Source organism: Vicia villosa, unplaced genomic scaffold, assembly GCF_029867415.1.
Source record: "Vicia villosa cultivar HV-30 ecotype Madison, WI unplaced genomic scaffold, Vvil1.0 ctg.000077F_1_1, whole genome shotgun sequence".
NCBI lineage: Eukaryota > Viridiplantae > Streptophyta > Magnoliopsida > Fabales > Fabaceae > Vicia > Vicia villosa.
In genome coordinates, this window is record NW_026705001.1 from 1,322,837 (window position 1) to 1,346,363 (window position 23,527).

General features: G+C 32.0%; 1 protein-coding gene across 2 annotated transcripts; it reads left to right on the plus strand.

The window, feature by feature from the left end:
* The first annotated feature begins 13,440 nt into the window (after positions 1–13,440).
* LOC131623720 (4-alpha-glucanotransferase DPE2-like) lies at positions 13,441–22,990 on the plus strand. 2 transcript variants are annotated; one of them, XM_058894743.1, is made up of 23 exons: positions 13,441–13,660; positions 13,749–14,104; positions 15,009–15,126; positions 15,239–15,297; positions 15,458–15,585; positions 15,704–15,830; positions 15,920–16,116; positions 16,423–16,501; positions 16,594–16,632; positions 17,522–17,641; positions 17,782–17,883; positions 17,958–18,041; positions 18,134–18,376; positions 18,480–18,605; positions 18,730–18,804; positions 18,942–19,013; positions 19,936–20,055; positions 20,723–20,820; positions 21,070–21,229; positions 21,404–21,502; positions 21,843–22,040; positions 22,197–22,290; positions 22,561–22,990. In XM_058894743.1, the coding sequence occupies exons 2-23, from the start codon at positions 13,751–13,753 to the stop codon at positions 22,776–22,778; spliced, it is 2,910 nt and encodes a 969-aa protein (XP_058750726.1). In that variant the 5' UTR covers positions 13,441–13,660; positions 13,749–13,750; the 3' UTR covers positions 22,779–22,990. The 2 variants fall into 2 exon arrangements, with proteins under 2 accessions (XP_058750726.1, XP_058750725.1); XM_058894742.1 differs by having other exon boundaries at positions 13,441–13,636.
* The last annotated feature ends 537 nt before the right edge of the window (positions 22,991–23,527 follow it).

A 23,527-nucleotide genomic window follows, 5' to 3' on the forward strand; every position in this document is an offset into this window, starting at 1 on the left:
CCAATTTTCTCTGTGTTAAACCTTTTGAAAATACCTGGTTCATCTGGTTTAATAAGAATATTTCATTATCTTTTCCTAACTGGTTCATACAATGGTTCAATGTGTATGGACTCAATGAAGATATATTTCCAGATTATGCCGCTAAAGCTTATAGGGAATTTACTTCCACTGTTACGTGCCCTAAACACAAATCTTTATTGGCTTTTTATGCCGTTTTTGGAATTAACTGGATTACTTCTTGGACATTCTCCTCTGAACAAATATGGGAAGAGTGTCCCGCCCAGCAATTAGTCAAGAAGATATCTATTAAATGGTGGGTTAGGTTTAACCCTGAATTACTATCACCTAAAACCTTACAAAACTGGTTTAAAGATCATCCAAGATTATGTAAAACTTCATCTACTTCTGAAGATACTTCTTTTTTAGTAGACAAATCCAAGGTATTAGCCACATTATCCTCTACGGCAGATCCAAGGGAATTCGTAGAGAAATTAAAAGATGCTATGTCTGCCTTTTCCAAAAGTGATAGTGCTTCCAGCACATCTGATATGGTCCCGGAAAATGAAGACGACTGTTATGGAATTCCAGATCTCTAAGGAGAATCTATTATGTTACAAGACACTTTTACCAAGATAAAATTACTATTATTCAAATTAAGAGTTGTCTTTGTCCAACTTTAAAGTCATTTTGGCTCTTATGCCTAAAAAGGGATGAAGATAAGGACGGAATAAAGTTGTTATGCCAAAAAGAGATAAAGATAAGAAGAGATAAAACTTCGTTGAAATTATCTGAAAAGAGATGACATTATTTTTACTTTACAGCTCAAAGGAATCCACTACATTATTTATTTTGGTGTTATTTGATGTATTATGTAGCCATGTTGGCATCTTATTTTACTTTTTGCTTTTGGCCATTTAAGTTTGTCGGCCACTTTGTATGTTTATTTTCTTTTGAAATCCGGTTGTAATAAGTTTGAAGTTCGGACTTCTTAGTTTACTCCTATATATAGGAGGTTTGTGAGTCTATTTAGGGCATTCGAAATTTGGAGAACATACTTGTTCTACAATTGTAGTTTCCCTGAGCAAGAACTCTTGTAAGTTCTTAAATAAGTTTTTAAATAAAAATGTCTTTGAGCATATTTGTCTATATTAATTATAATTCTGCATTTCATTATTTCAACTCTGATATTTTAAACAACATGACAATTAACATATGTATATTTATTAACTCTTTTATTGATTCAACCATCAGCCTTTACATTATTCGTCCGGTCCTTGATATAGGGAACGACTCAAGTGAGAACACTTGGTTATTATGAGAAATGAGAACAATGAATCACGACCATTAAATTTTGATTTTGTTGATTTTAATGGATTGGATTGGTTTCTCTTTCTATGTTGATTTAAAATAAATATTAAGGATCATAGAAAGAGAAATCAATCCAGTTCATTAAAATCAACAAAATCAAAATTTAATGGTCGTGATTCATTATTCTCATTTCTCATAATAACCAAGTGTTCTCACTTGAGTCGTCCCCTATATATATATATTTTCCGAGTTCCCATATCTCACTTTCTTGATTGTGTTAGTCCATGACATTAGAAGTCTGTTAAAAAAATGTTCAGATGTATAACGTCGCTGACGTGGAAATGAACTTATATGTTCTTTTGTATAATAAATTACACATGTGGAATACCTAGTGGAAGGGGGTTAAAAAGAAGGACTAAATCCAAAAAAGTATACTATTTGCATCATTTTCTTCCTCTCTTCGACCTTCTGCAAATTCTTCCTCTCCAGACAACATTAGTGTTAAGGTCGTTGCGCATTCATCCATGGCAACATCATCAATAGGTAATTGCTCTCAGTCTCAAATTCCAATTTGTGGTTGCAATAGATGTTCATCTCAAATTCAATTGAAAACCCTAAACGACAATTATGGAAATGTTCAAATTCGGATGTGTTGTCAAGTTGCAAGTTATTCACTTGGGATGATGAGCTAGAACACAAAACATCAAATGAATCTAAAAATTCAACCGGTTACAATTGCACAGAGGTAGTGCAGGAATTAGGTTGCATCATTAAAGACCTTGAAGCAAAAAAAAAAGGGAAGATGAGATTGAAGTTGAAAAACGAAAGGAAGAAGGCCAATTTGTTTAAAGTTTTGTTGATTGTATCATGGTGTCTGTTCGCTGCTTACTAGAAATGGTAGTGAGATTGATGTTCATGGAGTTTGTATTTTTGTTTTTGTAGTTGTAGTCCCTAGAAGAAGGATAATTGTGGAATGTCATCCCTGTAATGTTTGGTTATTGAATGGATAAGAACATTTTAAATTAATGAAGTATAGCCCTCTATGTTTGTGGCATTTTGGTTTTCATTACTCTTTCACAATGATTTGTTTGTATTTCATCCCTGTTTCATAATGATTTGTTTGTATGTCATCCATTTATGTTTGTGGTTTGTTTGCATAACACTATAGTACATTTAGGCATATAGATAATATAATGATGGTTCATGTCTTAAAATAACTTAGATCCAATAGGCATACAAATTTGTCTCAAAATACAACAAATACACATCATAATAAAGTATCAAACTATAAAAAAATACACCATGACATAACCATAACAAAATACACCATGACAGAACCATAAAAAATGTTTAATTTCTACACATCCATAGGTTATGATGGACCACTTCCCTCTCCTTTAAGTTTTTTACATTTAAGGACCCTCGTCCTATCACTTCTCCTTAACTCTAATTTACTTGAAACTTTTGGTTTGATTGGCTTCTTCTTTGTTCTTGGGTTGTAATATCAGATGGCTGTCCTTAAGTAGGTTGAGTATGTGCTTGAATTTGTTCTTGGGTTGTATTACCAGATGGTTGGGTTGCCTATTGCAGTTTTCTTTGGTTTTCTCTTGACATAAAATTCACAACATTGGTAAGATATCAATTTCATTAATAACATATTCAAAGTATGGACATGTTCAATACTTTCATTTTTTGAGCATTAAGATCAACCAATTGACTTGTACAACTTCTTGCATTATGGCTAGGTATACCACATCTTGTGTAACAATAACTTGTTTGTGTCCTTCCCTTATTAGGGTCTTCATCAAATTCTCTCCTCCTCAATTTCTTTGGTCTTCCAGGTCCTTTTTTTATAGGTAACATCTCTTTTGTATCAACCTATGGACACATGTCTTGTCCATTAATAGGATTTACATTATAACCCAAGAGCTCTCTCATCCTCACTATCATCAAATGATAGACCATAAACTTCAAAGTCACTATCTTCACCACTACCAATATCCTTATTTTCATCTTCTTGAATATCATCCACATCCTCTATATTAACATCACCTACATCATCTATATTAACATCACCTACTTCATCTTTTTGAACTTCACACACTTTATCTCATTGAACATCACCTACATCATCTTCTTGAACATCACATACATCAACTTCTTGAACATCACCTACTTCATCTTCTTGAACATCACGTACTTCATCTTCTTGAACATTACCTTTATGCTCAACATATATGTGCACTGTACTTTTAATTTCCATGGCGTATTGATATACCTTTTTAGCATCATTATCACTAAGCATTCTACTGTACTTGTCAGCATCATTGTTATACCACCATAACCAATATTCTAAATGTTCAAGCTCAATCATCTCTTTCACAATACCAGTTGCTTCAAATAAGCTCCACCTGTCTGGATCAATTTCTACTTCATGCTCATGCCCCCCGTGTAAAACACTACCTAAAAAAACTACCCACGTAATGAAAAATCAAATTGAATTTCATCGCTTACTGAATCGTGCTTGAATCTGATGAAGATGCATTAGTTGCTCATGCATAAGAGATTATCGTCGTCTTCGTTCGTCACCTCCCTCCCAAAATGTCACCGTTTGTTTTTTCTCCCAATAAACAAAACCCTAATTTACAAGGACTAAAAGTAAAAGACTATTTCTGAACATAGTGAAATTTTTGGCGGGAACATTTTAATGGCCACATGTGTAATTTACTACACAAAAGAACATATAAACTCATTTCCACGTCAGCGACATTAGACATCTCAATATTTTCTTAACAGACTTCTAATGTTAGGGACTAACACAATTAAGAAAGTGAGATATAAGGACTCTGACAAAAAAAAAGATTTAGGGACCAAATTCTAAAACAAGCTAAATTACAGGGACTAAAGGTCTATTTAAGCCATATTTCAAATATCATTTGACATTAATTTGACCATTATCATACTTTAAACCATAAATTAAATAATACTCAAAATTTCATATTGCATATGTATTCTTGTGAATACAGAATCCTGAGTCAGTCATATGATAATAAAAAAAAATAAATATTAATTAGATTTGGTCGATTTCAATTTTTGACGGGTCTAAAATATTTATCTGAGTCCGACAGAAACAACCCTATACTACCTGAATTAACCAGACACTTAACTCGACCAGACTCGTATGTACAAAAAAACAATGGGTCGGTCGGTTTCAATAAGGTGATTCGAATATGTCAACCTCTAGTGTACACCCAAAGGATAAAAGAGAATACTTTTTTATCATTTAAACTTTTAATTTATTTTATGCTATTAAATACGCCTCTTCATCAGTTCCTAAGAATATTTGGCTTAACATGATACAAGTTTCTCCCATATAAAGTAAAGTAGGGTCAATTGAAAGTCTACATGTACATACCAACTCCATGTGATTTTCATGCTACACATTTTATGATGAATCTATGTCATTTAGTTATGTCACTATTGGTAATCACAGATGAGTTTTTAGTTATAATCAATATAACGGAGATCACTTTGGTTCTGTATACTGGTATGACTAATGGACAAGATAATTTGGATATGCTTAATGAATATAATGACAAATGTTGAGCTCATAAAGTCTAACACCTGTGTAAAGTTACATATGTGACTGGTGGAAGATTGTTAGAATTTTGGATCATAAATGTAATATTACATGTCTTAGGGCCATTATTTAATTAGTTAAAACTAAAGTGGTTTAATTGATATTAAGTCTATGGCTAGGGGCATATATGTCATGAAAGGTTATTGTGTAGATACATAAGTCAATATCTAATTTGAGGAGGGACCAATTAGAATATTGAAAACTAAGAAATCACCCTAGGGTTAATTATTTGGGTTATAATTCCCATTTGTAGACACATAGAAAAACACAGTTCATTAGGATTATCTCTTCATCCCCATCAAAAGAGATTCAAGGAACCTTAAGGAATTCTATAAATCGAAGATCACATACTCGCAGACCTTTAACAATTTTAGTGAAAAATTCAGGTATTCTTATGCTTTTATTCTCATTGAATTATGGTATGAATTTAAGGGCAGCAAGTTGAAAGGATATTTGACTCATATGATTAGTTTAGAGTTCTATTCTTAATTTTTATATTGATAGAAATCATCAGATTACGAAGAGATTCAACAGACATAACAAACTAACAATAAATGTTCAATAAAAGTGTGATAATTCTTAATTTCCCAATGACAATAACTCTCAAAATTTAGAGGTATCTTGACTTGACGAGGGGGAGAAAGGTATAATTAGGATCTATAATCTATGAGTAAATATTCATCATATAGGAGTGTGTGACGAGGGTGTGAATGAAGAAACTTAATTGTATTGAGTTTGATAGGAGGATATCTACAAATTAAATAATATCAGTAAAAATATGGGTGAATTCTAAGTGATTAGGAAAAAACCCGTAATTTCCAAGAGCTACCTAAATAATTGTGATGTTCTAATAGCCTAAAACTTTTTACATTGAAAATGTATATCAATTAAGGTGAATTCTTATCTACCAAACTCAAAAAGTTGAGTAAAGTTAACTTCAATGTAAAATTTCTTGGAAACAACAAAAAATTGTACTATTTTATAATTAATTAAATGTGTAAAAATTAAATGGAACTTTGTGATTGGTTGAAGGTACACTATCCAACTTTTTGTGATGGATAGAGAAGTTGTCCCCATCAATTAAACACAAAAATATTAGTTATTAATTGTAAAATTTGCAACAAAAATTGTATTTGAATAATATAAACGGGTTGCCTAGTCAATAGAGCTGTCAAATAGGTCGGTCTGATCCAGCCCGTTTCGATCTAGTGGACTAAAATGTTTAAATGAGTTAACCCGCTCCGACCCGATTGTTTAATGGGCTACAAAAATGAGCCCGACCCGTTTTCAAAGGCTTGTGCAGCCCAAAAGGCCAACCCGACCCGTATTTCAATATTATAGTTTTTATTTTATAAAAAGGGATGTAGTAGATAAAAGTTACATAACATAAGTAGAAAGTCATCATAAACTTAATTAAGTGATATTTAAAATATTCATCAAATCAACATCCATGTAAGAACAAAGTAACTTAATATTATCACCAGTACTTATCAAATTTTCTCTTCATCTCACAACCATTTCCTTGATCATATCATCTTGAAAATATATGTTCATCCTCTTTAACTTTTCTTTATCACTTGAAAACACATTTATGCAATTATATCTTATCTCAATTTTTTTCTCAAAATTTACCAAAATCATTTTTAAATGGTCCGAAGCTCGCATGGCCCAGTCCGGCCCATGAAAAATATAAATCCGATGGACTGGACCCAAAAAATAGGGTCTTATTTTTGTAAGTATTTTGCGGTCCCACCCGCACTAAATTATTGAACTTATAAATCAGTCTGATAGATCGAGCTCATTTTGACATCTCTACTTATCAATATGATTTTTTTAATTGTTAATTCAAAACACTACTAAAACAACTTTAAATTTGTAAAAATAAAATAAGCCAATTTAAGAAAGCTAAAGTAGGTAGGTAATGAATCTACTAAAACTATGGAGGTACGTTTCATCATATAAAAATTTATAAAGACAACACGATGGTAAAAAATTACGAGTTCACCAACTGACAAATTACTAAAAACACGAAGCTAAAATTAAGAAACAAAACTAATAGAAATACATTAATTTTTTCATATTAACTCTATAAAAAAAACTAAAAGAATTGATTTTGTCATATAGATAATTTTTTTTTAGCCTATTGACATTTCTGGAACATCAACAGGCTAAATATATGCCCCAAAGAGACATTGACTTTACATATCCCCTAAAAACCATAAGGTTTTAGGTTAATATGTAGTGTCTCTCTCACTTGTGTGGTTACTCTTGACCATTAGTGATAGTATTAACGCATTGGTTAGGACGAGTTAAGAAGTGGACTCTTATTATGGATCATGGTTGTGTTAAATTGTAATTTCTTGTGTCGAAAAACTTAGTCTGTCGAGTTGTATGTAGTTGTCGAAGTGTTGTAAGAGGGTTGCTACACACAGATTTCGACTTGCGTCTAAAATAGTTATTTTGGGATTTTATAGTTTTGGAGCAAGCTAACTTAAAACTATAAATAGAGGGAGTAACCCTTATTTTGTAAGAAGTTGAGTATTCACAGAGTTTGTAGTTGCAAGTGAATAAGAGATTTTCCACAGTTTGTGGGCAGAAAGGAACTCTGTAGAAAATCATTATCTTCTTCCTTTTATTTTCGTAAACCTAATTCTTTGCTTCCCAAATTTTCTTTCTTGTTTCCTTCATTGTCATTATGTAGTGATAGGGAGTTACTCAAAGGTTTGAGTTTAATTTCAGCAGGTTGGTGATGTAAGTGGTGAAAGTCCCATATATACTAGAAATAGAGGAAATATTTGATATATAAAAGAGGTGATTCATATACATAATTACTAATATTTTGGATGAATATGTGTGTCAAGATCTTTTTAGATCTTCAATATTTAGACCATTGATGCTATGAATATTCCCTGAACACTCCCTAAAATTAGGGAGATAATGTTTAACCATTTCAAGTTCGTTAATTTTTATAGATACATGATGAATAAATTTACTTTCAAGATATTTATAGTTAGTGAGGTGTCTTAACTAGAAAGTTCATTTTCAAAGGAGGAGGTGAAGAATGCAATATAAGATAATGATATTTTCAAAAGTCCATGTCTTGATGGAGTCAATTTCAGTTTTATCAAAGATTTTTGGCCACGTGTTAAATTTGATTTCATGATATTTGTAGTAGACTACTTCTAAAATGGAAAGTTATTAGCGAAATGATTTAATTTCACCTTCATCGTTTGATTCCTACAATCTCTAATCTTCAAAGGTTGTCTGATTATCTAGTAGAGGGTATGTATAAAGTGTTATCTAAGGTCTCAGTGAATCAGATGAGAATGTATATTTGTTTTTAAGGCCCTAACGGTTTTTGTGAATGATCAAAAAATCTTAAACGGTATTGTTAAAACAAACGAAGTCATAGATGATGCAAAAAAAAGGGGGATAACTGATCCTAGTATAAAGTAAATTTAGAAAAGACTTATGATTCATTTGAATTAGGGTTTTTAAATAATATGATGAGAAAGATTGAGTTAACCCGAACGATCATATGAAACAAAATTACATTTACGAATATGTCTCTGTTTTATGTGGTAGCTGATCAACAATAAATTCCCTACTAAAAAAACCTAGAGAGACGAGGAATATTAGCGACTTGATCAATAGGGTGAATAAGTAGATGAAAAAAAGAGAACACTCAACTTCTTTTTTCTTGAATATGTTTTTTAAGCATATTTGGAGCAACATTTTTAGAGGTTTTAGTGTCCTTATAAATGTTATCAGTGTAGTATGCTCTTAAATTTTACATAATCCATTGTTTTAGAAAGGTAGTTTGCTAGAGTTATCAAATCATCTGCTAGGCAAGTATCTCAGTCACTTGGAAAGAAAGAAGTTTGCAAATTTTCATTAACAAAGAAACAACACTATTTTACTTGTTGATAATATCAAAGTCATATCTTGGTGGTGGTTGAAGGCAAACTGTGGGAGTGTTTCTTGGTTAAAGTTATTGTCGGGCTAATCATGCAACTAACAATTGGTATTCTACCCTATAACTAGTATAAATAACCGTGTGTTTTTTATTTATTTATAACTGGATGAACCTATCTTCTAAATCTGCTATAAACACATCTCATATTTGAATAGAATATATATAAAGCTTATTAAAATTTTGCAATTTGATACGCGGAAAAAGAATAATTAAATAAAGAATGAGATTGGAAATTCTATATCACATATGAAAAAGGTCATTTTTAACTTAATTTATTTATGATAAGTCATATCAAAATCAACATGAATTTCACAAGGAAATTTCTTAATAGACCTCCTAACCTTCTTGGCCACCCCTTGCGAAATTCCCAGAATGCCCCCATATTTCGGAAATGCATTTCCGAAATCAATTTTTTTCTGAAAAAAAGGGTGATTTCGGAAGTACACTTCCGAAAACACCCCTTTTTTGGGTTTTCGGAAATGCATTTCCGAAAACACCTTTTTTTTGGGAGGGGGTGTCTTCGGATATACACTTCCGAATTTTTTTTTGGGAGGGGGGTGTTTCGGAGATACACTTCCGATTTTTTTTTGGGAGGGGGGTGTTTCGGATATACACTTCCGAAATATTCCAAGACCAAATTGGTCTTGGAATGTTTCGGATATACACTTCCGAAAGAATTCGATAATTATTAAAAAATTAAAATCAAGGTGAATCAATACCATTAATAGGTATAAAATCAAGGTGAATCAATACAACTAATAGGTATAAAATTTCCTAAACTATTTTAAAGTTAAAAATTATTTTATTAATTTATATAAATCAAAAACATCTTATTTCATAAGTAAATTTTGAATTATTTAAAATTAAATATAATGTATAAATATAAATATATTATATATTATAAATTAAAACACTCATTGTTTTAATTTTTATAATTATTATATAAATGTATAAATATATTTATAATTAATATATAATAATTATTATATAAATATATAATAATTTTTATAAATATATAATAATTATTATAATTATTATATAAATATATAAATTAAAACACTCATTTTTTAAAATTATTTTTGTAAATATATAAATATATAATAATTATTATAAATACATAAATATATAAATAAAAAATTATAACTCATTTTGTAAGTGAAATTATTTTAATTATTTTAATTAAAATTATTTTAAATTTTAAAATATGAATCAAAATAGAAATATATAATAATTATTCTTCATAACTCATAAATTATATCAAAATATATAATTATTATTATTCATTAATCATAAATTATATCAAATTTATGATAATTGAATTAATTAATATCCTAAAATTAATTTTTGGGGTTTTTTTGGATTTTTTTTGTTGTTTCGGAGATGCATCTCCGAATCAGTCAAAATCCCAATTTTTGGGATTTTTTCGGAAATGCACTTCCGAAGTCTGGAAAAATTTAGAAAAAAAAATATTTCGGAAATGCATTTCCGAAGCGGGGTAAAATGGGGTTTTCGCTGGGGGTCACCCCCATAGGGAGGTGGGCAAAGAAAAAATCATTTCACAATTCTATTAAATTTCTAATTTTTTTCTACCGAATCATATATTCTTCTTATTTTCTCTCCTCTCTTACACACTCTCTAATTCTTATCATAAAAAAGAAATTTAATATATATATATATATATATATATATATATATATATATATATATATATATATATAGGGGAGAAAAACCAATTCAGTTCATTAAAATCAACAAATCAAAATCTAATGGTCGTGATTCCTTGTTCTCATTTCTCATAATAACCAAGTGTTCTCACTTGAGTCGTCCCTATATATATATATATATATATATATATATTCCTTGTTCTCATTTCTCATAATAACAAAGTGTTCTCACTTGAGTCGTCCCTATATATATATATATATATATATATATATATATATATATTATAAACAAGATATATTAATGACTTAATATATTTAAAAGTAATTTTGTTTGTCATAAGATTTAGAGAGGTAGCCACAATTTGATTTATACTACACCATATTTTCTTTTTCTAATTGAGAAATTTTATTTAGCAACAAATTTAAATTGATAATTATGATCAAAACGCCAACTAAAATTAGATATTTCAGTTTTCAAAAAATAAAATAAAAGTAGGATTCTAAGAACGACTTTTTAAAATATTGTATCTATGTCATATCAATAATTTAAAATTTTTAATATAATGATATGAGAATTATGATGGTGATTGATTGGGAGTGTATAATAATTTTAGGTCATTTCACACTACACCCCATAGACCTCTTACGCACCATTGAATTGACAAAAATGTCTTTCAACTTCCGTAGATACACTTTCGAAAGCATCCATTTTTAAAAAAAATTAGTTTTTTTCGTAGATGTATCTACGAAAGCGTTAAAACATAGTGAAATTTAGGATTTTCTTAATTAATTTGGAAAATTAGAATCTCTTTTCAAACTCTTCCGTAGATGTAGTTACGGAAGATTTCATGAACTTAATTAATTTGAATTTATCTTAATTAATTTGTAATTTAATTTGATATTTTTCCTATTAATTGAGAAAATCTCAAATTAATTAAGTTGATGACATCTACAGAAAAGCGTTAAAAACTTAGTGAAACTTGGGAGTAAAAATAAAATTTCGCGCGATATGTAAGAGATCTATGGAGTGCATTGAGAAATTGTCTAATTTTACACGACATATTCCATTTTCTCTTTTTAAAATGTCATGTCAAGTGTTTTATGTGGAATGTACAATTTAATACACCCTCTGTCTCAAATTAAGTGTCTTTCTTAATCATAAAAAGTTGTCTCAAAATAATAGACTTTTTATTTTTTCAATGTAAGATTAACTAACTTTTACCAACTTTACCCCTTATTTACACTCTTTGCAAGTCATGATAATATATAACAACCAGTAATAATTAAGGGTAATTTTGTAAAAATGTTATTTTTATTGACTCAATCGTTACTTTTCTTAATCTGTGTATAACAGCTATGGGTGGCAAAGCGGGCAGCCCGCCCCGTTTAGGCTCGCCCCGTTTAAGCCCGTCCAAAAGCGGGGCGGGGCGGACCAACTTAGGTGTCCGAGTTCAAAAGTGAAGCCCGCCCCGTTTACTAACGAGTTGGCGGGCTGGCCCGCCAATTTATATATATTTTTATTTTACAATTTGATTTACTACATAATTTATAAAAACCAAAGAAGTTGATAATTTCTTTTCTTAATAACGCACAATAGAACTTCAACATGTTTTAAAGACAAATTACAACAAAAAAACTAAATAAACTCAAGCACAATAAAAAAAGGTATCGAAATAAATAAATAAACAATACATATTATCTTAATCCTATTTAAAAACTAACTACTAAAAAAACCCAATTAAAAATTTTACACAAGACAAACAGTGATAACATTTTTATTACATAGTACATCACAACGCATAAAATATTAACACCTAACTTTCCCACTATTTACATCCTATAGACTCTTATATTGACTGATTTCTTAATAGTTAAATTCTAAATTTGTCACACGTATACACTAATCAAATCCTTCATTTTCTTAAAATCAACATCTATTTCTAAAGAAAACATGTGACCTAATGTATTGAGAACTTAATAATTATGCATGTCATATAATTGTTCTTTTATTTCAAGTTTTTCCAATCAACACATGTATTAGAAAGTTTTAGAAAGAACATTACAATTATAATTCAATTTGCATGTAATTTAGAATACAATTCAATCAACATAATCCTAAGAGAAGAATGTTGTTTTTATAGTTAAAGTTGTTTTAATTCTAAGTAAAAAAAATTATAAAAAAGTCCGCGGGCAAAACACGTCCCGCCCCGACTTTTTAAGCGAGTTAGGTGGGGCGGGTCAACTTAAGGTACCGAGCCGAAAACCTCAACTCAACCCGTCCAAAATGGCGGGTCAAACGAGCTGACCCGACAGACCTGACCCATTTTGCCACCCCTAATAACAACATTCATTTTGAGACGGAGGGAGTAATAACATCTCACATTTAATGAAATTATTAGCGGCAACTTTAGCCCACATTTGAATTAACTGAGATAGATTAAAAATTGTGACAACAAATAATAAAAAAAAATATTGCTAACCAGTGTTCTCGGGATATTCTTTAAGCATACTAAATAAGGAAAATATTCTTTATAAAAGTTAACATTTCAATTTTCAATACATTTTCAATCATTAAATACACGCATTTTAATAAAAACTTACTACTTTAATTACTTAAATAATACTTCCAAAGACACTGATTAGGGTAGAGATATAATAATGGAGAAAATGGAGAGAGGGAAAAATGGAGAGGATCTTGACTCCACTGGTTAACATTTTCATAAAAAAAATCTTAACTTGTAAAAAAAAAAACAGAAACAAAATATATTTTTAGGAAAAGGATATAAAAAGGAGAAAAATACAAAGTTTCCTTTAATAAAAATCAATCATCGCAATCATGGCAGCACTCTTCCTTAGAAATGTGAAAGCAACACGTACAAAAAAGTTTGAGCCCATGGACGGACCATATTAACAATAAAAAAAATCTGAATATATTACCTCACACCTCTTGTTCATAGCCAGAAACGTCTCTCTTCTACTTCTTGTCTTCTTCACTCTCTTTATCACTCATTTTGCTTCTCTAAAGTTTCTATTCTAATTCAAGCAAAGGTGATTCAATCTCTCTCTCTCTAGGTGAATTTCATCCATTCATTTTCTCTTTCTGCATTCTTTCTTTGAAATTAAGTTTACTTCAATTATTGAGTCAAATTTATTTTTGTAGCTATGGTGTTTCCGGGACTGGTTTCGGGGAATAAGTCTGTGAATTCGGTGAAGATAAGTTTTCGGGTACCGTATTTTACTGAATGGGGTCAGAGTTTGCTGGTGTCGGGCTCTGTACCAGTGCTTGGATCTTGGAATGTGAAGAAGGGTGTGTTGCTGAGTCCCTTTCATGAAGGTTCTGAGCTTGTTTGGAGTGGAAGTATTACTGTGCCGAAAGGGTTTCAATGTGAGTATACCTATTATGTTGTGGATGATAAGAGAAATATTGTGAGATGGGAGATGGGGAAGAAGCACGAAGTGACGCTCCCCGAAGGTGTTCAGAGTGGTCAGGAGATTGAGTTTCGTGATCTTTGGCAGGTTGCTTCCTTTCTCTCTTTTAAGTTTCAAGCAGTTCTATTTAAGTTTTCTGTTCGATGATTATGTGAAATATGTCCTATTTTGCTGTCCTTCCTAATAATAGGCTTAGGTACAGTTTGTTAAATTATACAGTTGTAGATATTTGCAGTGTATTTGTTATTTATAAAAAAAATTGCGGTTGGATCATATTAAACAAATTGTGCCGATCATGAGCGCATTTGTATTCTGTTAGGAACCAAAGAAATTCAATTGGATGCATGGTAAGACTTGATGATAAATGACAGCATTGGAGAGAATTGCGATAACACCTACCAAAGAAAAGATGGTGGAAATTTGACTTGAATTGTTTGGACATGTCGAAAGAAGACTTGTAGATTGCGTAGTAAGGAGAGTAGATTATAGGAAATAATAATAGTCAAATTAGGAAAGTCAGATGAAGTCCGTGTAAATGTTTAAAATAAACTACTAAGAAAAATTTGGAGATTGATGAGTTGGATAGAGATATATGATATAGGAGAACTTCATGATGTCATTTGATCCATGCAGCCGACCAGACTTAGTGGGATAAGGCTTGATTGTTGTTGCCAATTTGCCATTTTTGTTTTCGTTGTAGTGTGTATATTCTATGAGATTGTAAGCTGTAACAATTCGGCATAGTACAAGGATATGGCCTCTTGAGTTGCTTCTTGCATATATGTTTTTTCTTGTTCTTCTTACTCAGTTTTGCCAAAATGCTTCATGTGGTGCTTCTCAAAGTTGACGGTATTGAAATTACATCGAGAAGTTGGATATAAATTATCTTTCTTAATATAATTTGATGGGCTTTTAGTTTGGATAAAAGTAGTTTTATTTTTTCTTTTAAAATATATTCTCAAGATCTGTTCTTGTTTATCGTCAAGTTCAGACAGGCTCAGATGCTCTCCCTTTCAGAAGTGCTTTCCGAGATGTCATTTTTCGGCAAAGTTGGGATTCGAGCACCATCACAACCACAGGAGTCAACCACATCACTTTTGAACCAGAAGGTAAAATTTTGCAAATTACATGTTTAGCCTACTGCTTAGGGCTCTTATAGTGAATATAATGCCCGTTTATTATTTTGCTGATAGCTCATGTGTTTTGACTTCTGATGACCAGCGGAGTCCATCCTCATCCAATTCAAAGTTTCCTGCCCAACTATTGAGAAAGACACATCAGTAAGGCCTTTTATCTATATATCCTTTACAATTAACGTTGTTTATTTTCTGGATTAAGAATGCCTTAAAAATATATGCTTGTTAACATTTAACGATACTTCAAAAATTTGTGATTAAAAGAAATTTCCATGAATTAGTGGTTTCTTCCAAACTTTTGCAGATATACGTGATAGGTAGCGATACAAAGTTGGGGCAGTGGAAAGTTGAAAATGGACTAAAACTCAGCTATGTTGGTGAATTTGTATGGCTAGCTGAATGTGTGATGCAAAGAAGTGATTTTCCCATAAGATATCCATTTTGAACTTTTCATTTTGACTTATAGATGAAAGAGTGGGACTATTATTTTCATATGTTGCTACCAATACCCTGGTCAAACTTTACATTCTTCCTTAACTATTATTTCCACATATAGATATTGCAAATATGACAGGTCTGGGAATGCTTCTATAGAAAATGGTCCAAATCGAGAAGTCTCAATTAACTCCTCAAGAAGAGAAGCAAAATATATTTTTCTTTCAGATGGCATGATACGAGTAAGTAGCTAAATTTACACTACTGCTAGTGGAGATTGTGGTTTTCTAGAACTTGATGGTTCTAATATGTTGGTGGTTTGCTTTTCAAGGAAACGCCCTGGCGTGGTGCTGGCGTAGCAATTCCTATGTTCTCTATTAGGTCGGACTCTGATCTAGGAGTTGGTGAGTTTCTTGACCTCAAGTTACTAGTTGACTGGGCTGTAGCATCTGGTTTCCATTTAGTTCAACTTTTACCAATCAATGATACATCTGTTCATCAGATGTGGTGGGATTCTTATCCATACAGGTATAGCAGCACCTTCAAAATCATCATAGATATTAGATAAACTTGTAATTACCTTTTAATATATCATAAATACGAACATGGTTTTTATTCTGCAATAACTGAAGTTTGATATTTTCTTTCTGGTTTAAAATCATGTCAAGTTTTATTTGGATAAGATGCTAACAACACACAGCATATCAACCTATGTCTGATGCTAGTATTATCATACTTCTGATGGAAAAAATGTTTCATGTGTTTGATTGTTGTCTCAAACAATTCATATACTGATTTTGAGATACTTTGTCATCTCATATGTTTGTCTTTCAGTTCACTCTCAGTATTTGCGCTGCATCCATTGTACCTGAGAGTACAGGCACTTTCTGAGAACTTACCAGAGGAGATCAAGGTTATGTTTAGCAATTTTACTCTCTAATGAATAGCATTTGTAGCTACTTCAAAATGCTGACATTTGAAATGCTTTGCATTTACTTTAAACAGCAAGAGATTGAGAAGGCAAAACAACAATTAGATGGGAAGGTAATGATCAAATATTTATATGTATCTTGAAATCATCAAGAAACATTATCTAATTTATACATATCCATCATTGAATAAAATTCTGTTACGAAATCTAAATAATTAGTCCTTTTAGACAGCCAGAACATTGCTAGTGTTTTGAACAAATGCCATTATAACTTTGATTATAATTTGTTTATTAGAGGGAATGTGCAACTAAGTTTGAGAAGATTCATGGTGAGCTATTTTCAGTCTAAAAATCACTACTCAATTTTCATTTCCTTAAAATTGCAAGGCGAGAGAGGCCTCCTACTTATGAACACTTTTTCAGGTCTTTTCTCATCCAATGCAAGACTCAACAGGTGGAATGATTTGGGTGTGAAATGTTATATAAAATACTTCTAAAATTTAAGGGAAAATTTTATCACAGTTATTATAAGATCCATAATGATTTAGGGAACTGATTTTTGGGAAGTATAAACCTACTAGAAAATAAGGTTAGTGTTGAAGTCACGGGAATGGTCCTTCGATGTGTTGTTGCATAAGAAATGAAAGATAGAACTAGAAACATTTATTTGAGAGAAAATTGGGGGAGTCTCTATAATAGAGATGGTAGAATCCCTCCTTAGGTGACATCAACTTTTATGAGAAAGATTTGTAGAAGCAGTAAAGAGAGTAGATTAGAGTGAGGATAGTCCAATAGTTAGAGATAAAGGGAGATCAAGAAAAACTATGGGCCAAATCTACGTACGTGATTGGACTTTGGCGTCAAATGATTCATGTAGCTGACTCCACTTAGTGGGAAAAGACTTGGTTGATGTTATTATTGTATTGTTGTTGGCTATATTTTCTGTAAACATATTGGTGGTGAGTGACAATTTCCTCATGGTTGGTTAATTTTATTTTACAGGATGTTGATTATGAAGCTACATTGTCTAATAAACTCTCGATTGCGAAGAAAGTTTTCAATCAAGAGAAAGATTTGATACTTAATTCGAGTTCCTTTCAGGAGTTCTTTTCTGAGAATGAGGTTTTACTACTGCACATTTCAACTGATTAATATGTTGCCAAGAGATGCTTTATCTTTCTTATCTTTTCCTCTTCTTTATAATGAATTTTAATTTTATTTAAAATGCTACATTGACTCAGCTTTGTTCTTGATGGTAATAGGGTTGGTTGAAACCCTATGCTGCTTTCTGTTTCCTGCGGGATTTCTTTGAGACATCGGAACGAAGTCAATGGGGCAGTTTTGCTAATTATTCTGAAGATAAGGTATGAGCCTTAGCTTTTCTTTTCAATTTCCAAATATGTCTTATTAAGACTGTATATTTCCCATTGTTTTACAGTTGGAGAAACTTGTATCCAAGGAAAGTCTGCATTACGAGATAATTCGCTTCCACTACTATGTTCAATATCATCTGCATTTACAAGTTAGTTATATTGAACCCTACTATAAGCTCTACATGGTCGTTAAATCATGTAACACAATATCTAACTGTTTGCTTTCATCTTATTCTGATAGTTGTCTGAAGCTTCAGAATACGCAAGAAAGAAGGGAGTGATTCTAAAGGGAGATCTTCCCATCGGAGTTGACAGAAACAGTGTGGATACTTGGGTTTATCCAAATTTGTTTCGAATGAACACTTCTACCGGGGCACCTCCCGACTATTTTGATAAAAATGGCCAGAATTGGGGCTTTCCTACTTATAATTGGGAAGAGATGTCAAAAGACAACTATGGTTGGTGGCGAGCTCGATTGACACAGGTTTTGGTTTAGAATTCTCGTTTTTCCTGTTTTTAACTGGAAAATAATCCAAGCAAACTTTAGTACAGAGGCTGAAGATTAGTTTTACTTTTGTCCATGGCAGATGGGAAAATATTTCACAGCTTACAGGATTGATCATATATTGGGATTCTTCCGAATCTGGGAACTTCCAGAACATGCCGTGACAGGTCTAGTCGGAAAATTCCGACCATCTATTCCTCTAAGTCAGGTATCATTATGCTCTTTTATAAATCTAAATGGCGCTTGATTCAGTGAATATGAGCTGAGCTGCTCTAACTGGCAATGGAAACTATTTTTTTGGTCAATTTATAATTTTGTTAAATCTATTGTAGGAAGAACTTGAAAGAGAAGGAATATGGGACTTTAATCGCCTGAGCCGTCCATACATTAGACAGGAAATATTACAGGTTAGAAGTGTACCTTTTACGCAATGAATGAATTTTAATAATGTGTTAATAATTTTCCTTAAAGATACATCTGGTTTTTTCTCATATGTCTTGTAGATGTGCTTAGTCATACGATATTTTTTTCATTCTTGATTCAGGAAAAATTTGGATCTGCTTGGACATTTGTTGCAACAACTTTTCTGAATGAATATGAAAAGAACTGCTACGAGGTGATCATACTTTTGTTTTGTGTGCCGATTTTCTTTTAACTTCCCATATATTCTCATAAAGCATATCTTCCATATGCCAAGGGTACAACTTATTAGAATGTGTATGAGAAGCACTTCTTTAATTTTAGCATAACCTAACCAGCTACCTTTTGATTTGAATATAAACTTTCATGAATGAACTGTGCTTGGTTTCAACACAGCCATGTTCTATATATGTTAATTATTTATTTCTTCACTTTTGCTAGTTATATAATCATATAAATATCCTATTGATGCTTAGCCGCTTGAGAACATACTGATTCTTAATATTTAGTTGTCACTGATCTTTTCTATCCTACTTCAGTTCATTTCCCCATTTTGTTTATTTGTTCCTGTGTATTTAAATTCTAAATTTCATGAGTAAACCATATAAACTTAATGAATTGCTTCAAATCCTATTTTAGAAATCCAAAGAATACTTAATCTTCGTAAAAGCTCATAGCCTCTATAGTCTTATGGATAAGGCTTGGCTGGGGTTGCTAGCAGAATTTGATCGCATATTTTGTACTTCTCTCCCAATTAAGTAGATGAAGAAGGATATGTTTGATGTTTTATTGATGTATTGATTGTTGAAATTTTTTCATGATCAAGCAAGTACAGCTATGAGTTGCTTGATTACTTGTAATTAGGAAAGAGTGCATTTTCAGTATCAATCTTTTTGCTTTATTTATTAAAGATTTCTACTCGATGTAACTCGGTATTTCATGGCACCAATCTGAGATAGGTTCAGGGACTTTATAATGTAAGATGTGAAAATATAACGAAATTTCATTTATGTTGGTTATTTCTAAGCATGCATTTCTTTCATAAGTTTACTGTAAATTCTGTTGCGACCATTAAATATATATGCTGTTGTAATTTTATTTTTCATGAATGATTATAGTTCAAGGAGGATAGCAACACAGAGAAAAAAATTGTTTCCAAACTGAAAACTTCTGCAGAAAGTTCTCTGTTGTTGGAGAGTGAAGACAAAATCCGGCGTAGTCTGTTCGATCTTATACAGGTAGTTTATCAAATTTGCTTCATGGATCATATTCTTCTCTTCCACCCACTATCTTTCTATATCGATATTTACACTGAAAGGTAAATATCATTATTTTGACTTAACTTTGATTCACTCGTAGAAGGGTATTTCATTATTAAAAATTGTTAGAAACCCAAAATTGGATTCCAAAGAGAGAACACTTGTATTGTATTAAGAAATAGAAAAGAGCAGGAGAGCAATCTCTCCTCCTTGGATTTCCCCTTCACAATAGAGTTGCTACTCTTTTCGCAAACTTTACAATATTCAAATGGTACCCTTTCTAACTCCAAAACCTCCCAATTTATATATGACAATCCTAACTACCCCATTAACTAACCAACTTCCCTAGTCAACAGTAACTACTATATATATAGCCGTTATTCTATATCCTCCTATCAGTAAACCAAATAGATCTGATGTTTTAAGCTACACTTGTGATTCCAGCGCTTGTGAAAACTTAGTTTCTATGCTGTGATACTTTCTTATTTATTAGTAGACAATAGGTCAAATTGACACACTTCAGTTCAGTATTTATATGGCTTTTCGTTTAATCTATGTTTAATCTTTTTCTGTCTTCTGAACTGTGATCCGTGTCCTCTTAATCTGGCAAATCCAACACTGTATTATTTGTTATTGTGTCTTGCAGAATATAGTTCTTATCCGAGATCCAGAGAATCCAAAAGATTTTTATCCTCGTTTCAACCTTGAAGATACCTCAAGTTTCCAGGCTTTGGACGATCACAGGTACCTTATTAATATTAGTGCATGTGGATAAACCACTGGGAATGGTTCCAGCTATTATGCTGCTTTTTCATCATTGTTTGGCGCTGAAAACTAGGACTGTTAAAAAAAAAAACGCTGAGGTATAATACGAAAATAATTTCAGTGAAAACTTTCTCCATCTAATACCAAAATTATTTCATTTCATATTCTGGTTTCTGACTTCCTTGAGATGTAATCTTACAAGATTTTAATGTTTATCATGCAATACAGCAAGAATGTTCTCAAAAGATTGTATTACGACTACTATTTCCAACGTCAAGAGAATCTTTGGAGGAAAAATGCGCTTAAGACTCTACCTGCACTTCTAAATTCATCAGAGATGCTGGCCTGCGGGGAAGATTTGGGCCTCATTCCATCTTGTGTGCATCCTGTATGTCAATTATACTCAAGCTCTTATAAATAAGAACCTCTTTCTCACTCGTATGCAGGGCTCCCAAAACATACATGTTCAGAATTATGCTTAAGAATACAAAAGGATTTGAATTGTTTCATTTTGGATGGGGGTCTTACATTGAAAGGTTTAACTTAAAATTTGTTAGTGCAGGTTATGCAAGAGCTCGGATTAGTTGGGCTGCGCATCCAACGGATGCCCAGTGAATCTGATCTGGAATTTGGCATTCCTTCTAAATACAGCTACATGACGGTAAAGTTTCTATGTACCATGTTTATCCTTATTTTAGTTTGGACCGCCTATGGTCGAACTAAAGGAAGAATATTTATATTTTTTACTCTTTATTGAGACTTCATGGTTCCATATTAAAAAAAAAAATCCAACGGATGATACATACTCTGAGCAAATCTTCTTTCTATTAAGCTTCCGGAAATCATAGCTCAAATTGGGTTCTATCTATGCGACACTCAAATGTTTTTTCTGGTTTTGTGCTTCAAATAATGAAACGTTACTGGTCTTGTGTGGTGTTTGTAGTTTGTGTGTTTAAATGGATTTTGTAAAATTGTCATTTGATTTAGCAACCAACTTGCAGGTATGTGCTCCATCATGTCATGACAGTTCCACCTTGCGTGCTTGGTGGGAAGAAGACGACGAAAGAAGGCAACGTTTTTTCAAGAATGTGATGGAGTCTGATGAGTTGCCACCTGATCAATGCGTTCCAGAAGTTGCACATTACATTATAAGGCAACATATTGAATCTCCATCGATGTGGGCAATTTTCCCTCTTCAGGTATTTTGACCAACATGTTCGAAAACCATGATTTCTAAGTTCTGTTTAATTTCCTACCACAGATCTCACTAATTTGTCCATAACTTTCGGGGGTTTCGCCCACTTTTGTTATTTCCCTTCACATGAAAATCACGTCACTCTTAATCTGGTGGGCAGGACTTGTTAGCATTAAAAGAAGAATATACAACACGCCCTGCAGCAGAAGAGACAATCAACGACCCTACAAATCCGAAGCACTATTGGAGATACCGTAAGTATCGTGCTTTGTCTTTGTTAGGAATCATATATTGATTAGTGATATGGCCCGGATAATATGATTATAATGATTATTTTAAAAATAATTGCAAAGTGAAGATTGCTCATGTTTTATAAACTCTCTTCTTCTGGGTTTTCTATCGCTGATGCAATATTTGTGTTTTTTCCAATGATTTTAAAGCTAACTCTTTCGAAAACAATATAATCTATGACCATTGAAATTTTTCACGGAGAATTATGATAGAACTGTTTTGAACTGGTTCAGGCACACATGTGACACTGGAGTCGTTAAATAAAGACAATGAGCTCCAAACCATCATCAAAGATCTTGTACGTTGGGGCGGAAGATCAATTCCTCCAGAGGAATCACAAGTTGAAGATGCTGTCTCTGAGAAGCAACAGTCTGTCGCAACCGGCGTAAAGATCCGTAATCCTTCTGAATCCAATGGAGTTTCATTGAAGGATCCTTTGGCTGTCAGTTGATTGCATGTACCTGTTCTTTAATTAAGATTTGTATAACCTGCTACAATGAACAATGAATAAAACAATAAGGATTCATCCAGGTTGTGGCACTTAAAAGTATGTATATCTAGGCATATATGTGCCGATAACTTGAAGCTATTATAATAAAATATTCAATTATCTTTTTTCTAAAGAATAGTGATGCAAGATTTGAATTGGGGTTTCTTTGAGTCTGTTTGGATATACAACTTATTTGCAGCTTATAACACATCTTAATTGCAGTTTATAACACAAGTGTTTGAGAATATATCGTGAAAATTGATCTTACATTGGCATCTGCTCAAACTTTTTACATTGGCATTTTCTCAAACTTTTTTTTCTTTTGAGAGGATATCTTCTCAATTTGACTTCTTCATCCATAAAACATCTATCTTTAACTTCTCTTTTGTTAAGTCATTTTGTCCTCTCCATAGGGGGACACCAAGGTGATGTTTTAGCAACTTTTCTTTTACCATTATGAAGCTTCAGTGGCGTTTCTCTTCGTTTTTCATTACACCAATTCTTAAGGTAGTTTTACCTCTAAATTTAGAGATTTTAAATCCATTTATTTAATATGATGTTTGTTCAAGCGTATGGACTAGGGAGTGTCTCATCTTCAAGGTGAATCTAGTTACTTGAGGCTTGTTAGATTATATGCTGTGAAATTTTGGTTTTGTTGTGTAGTTTTTTTTGGTTGGAGCCGCAATAGAAGTTAGCCTTCTAATAATTAT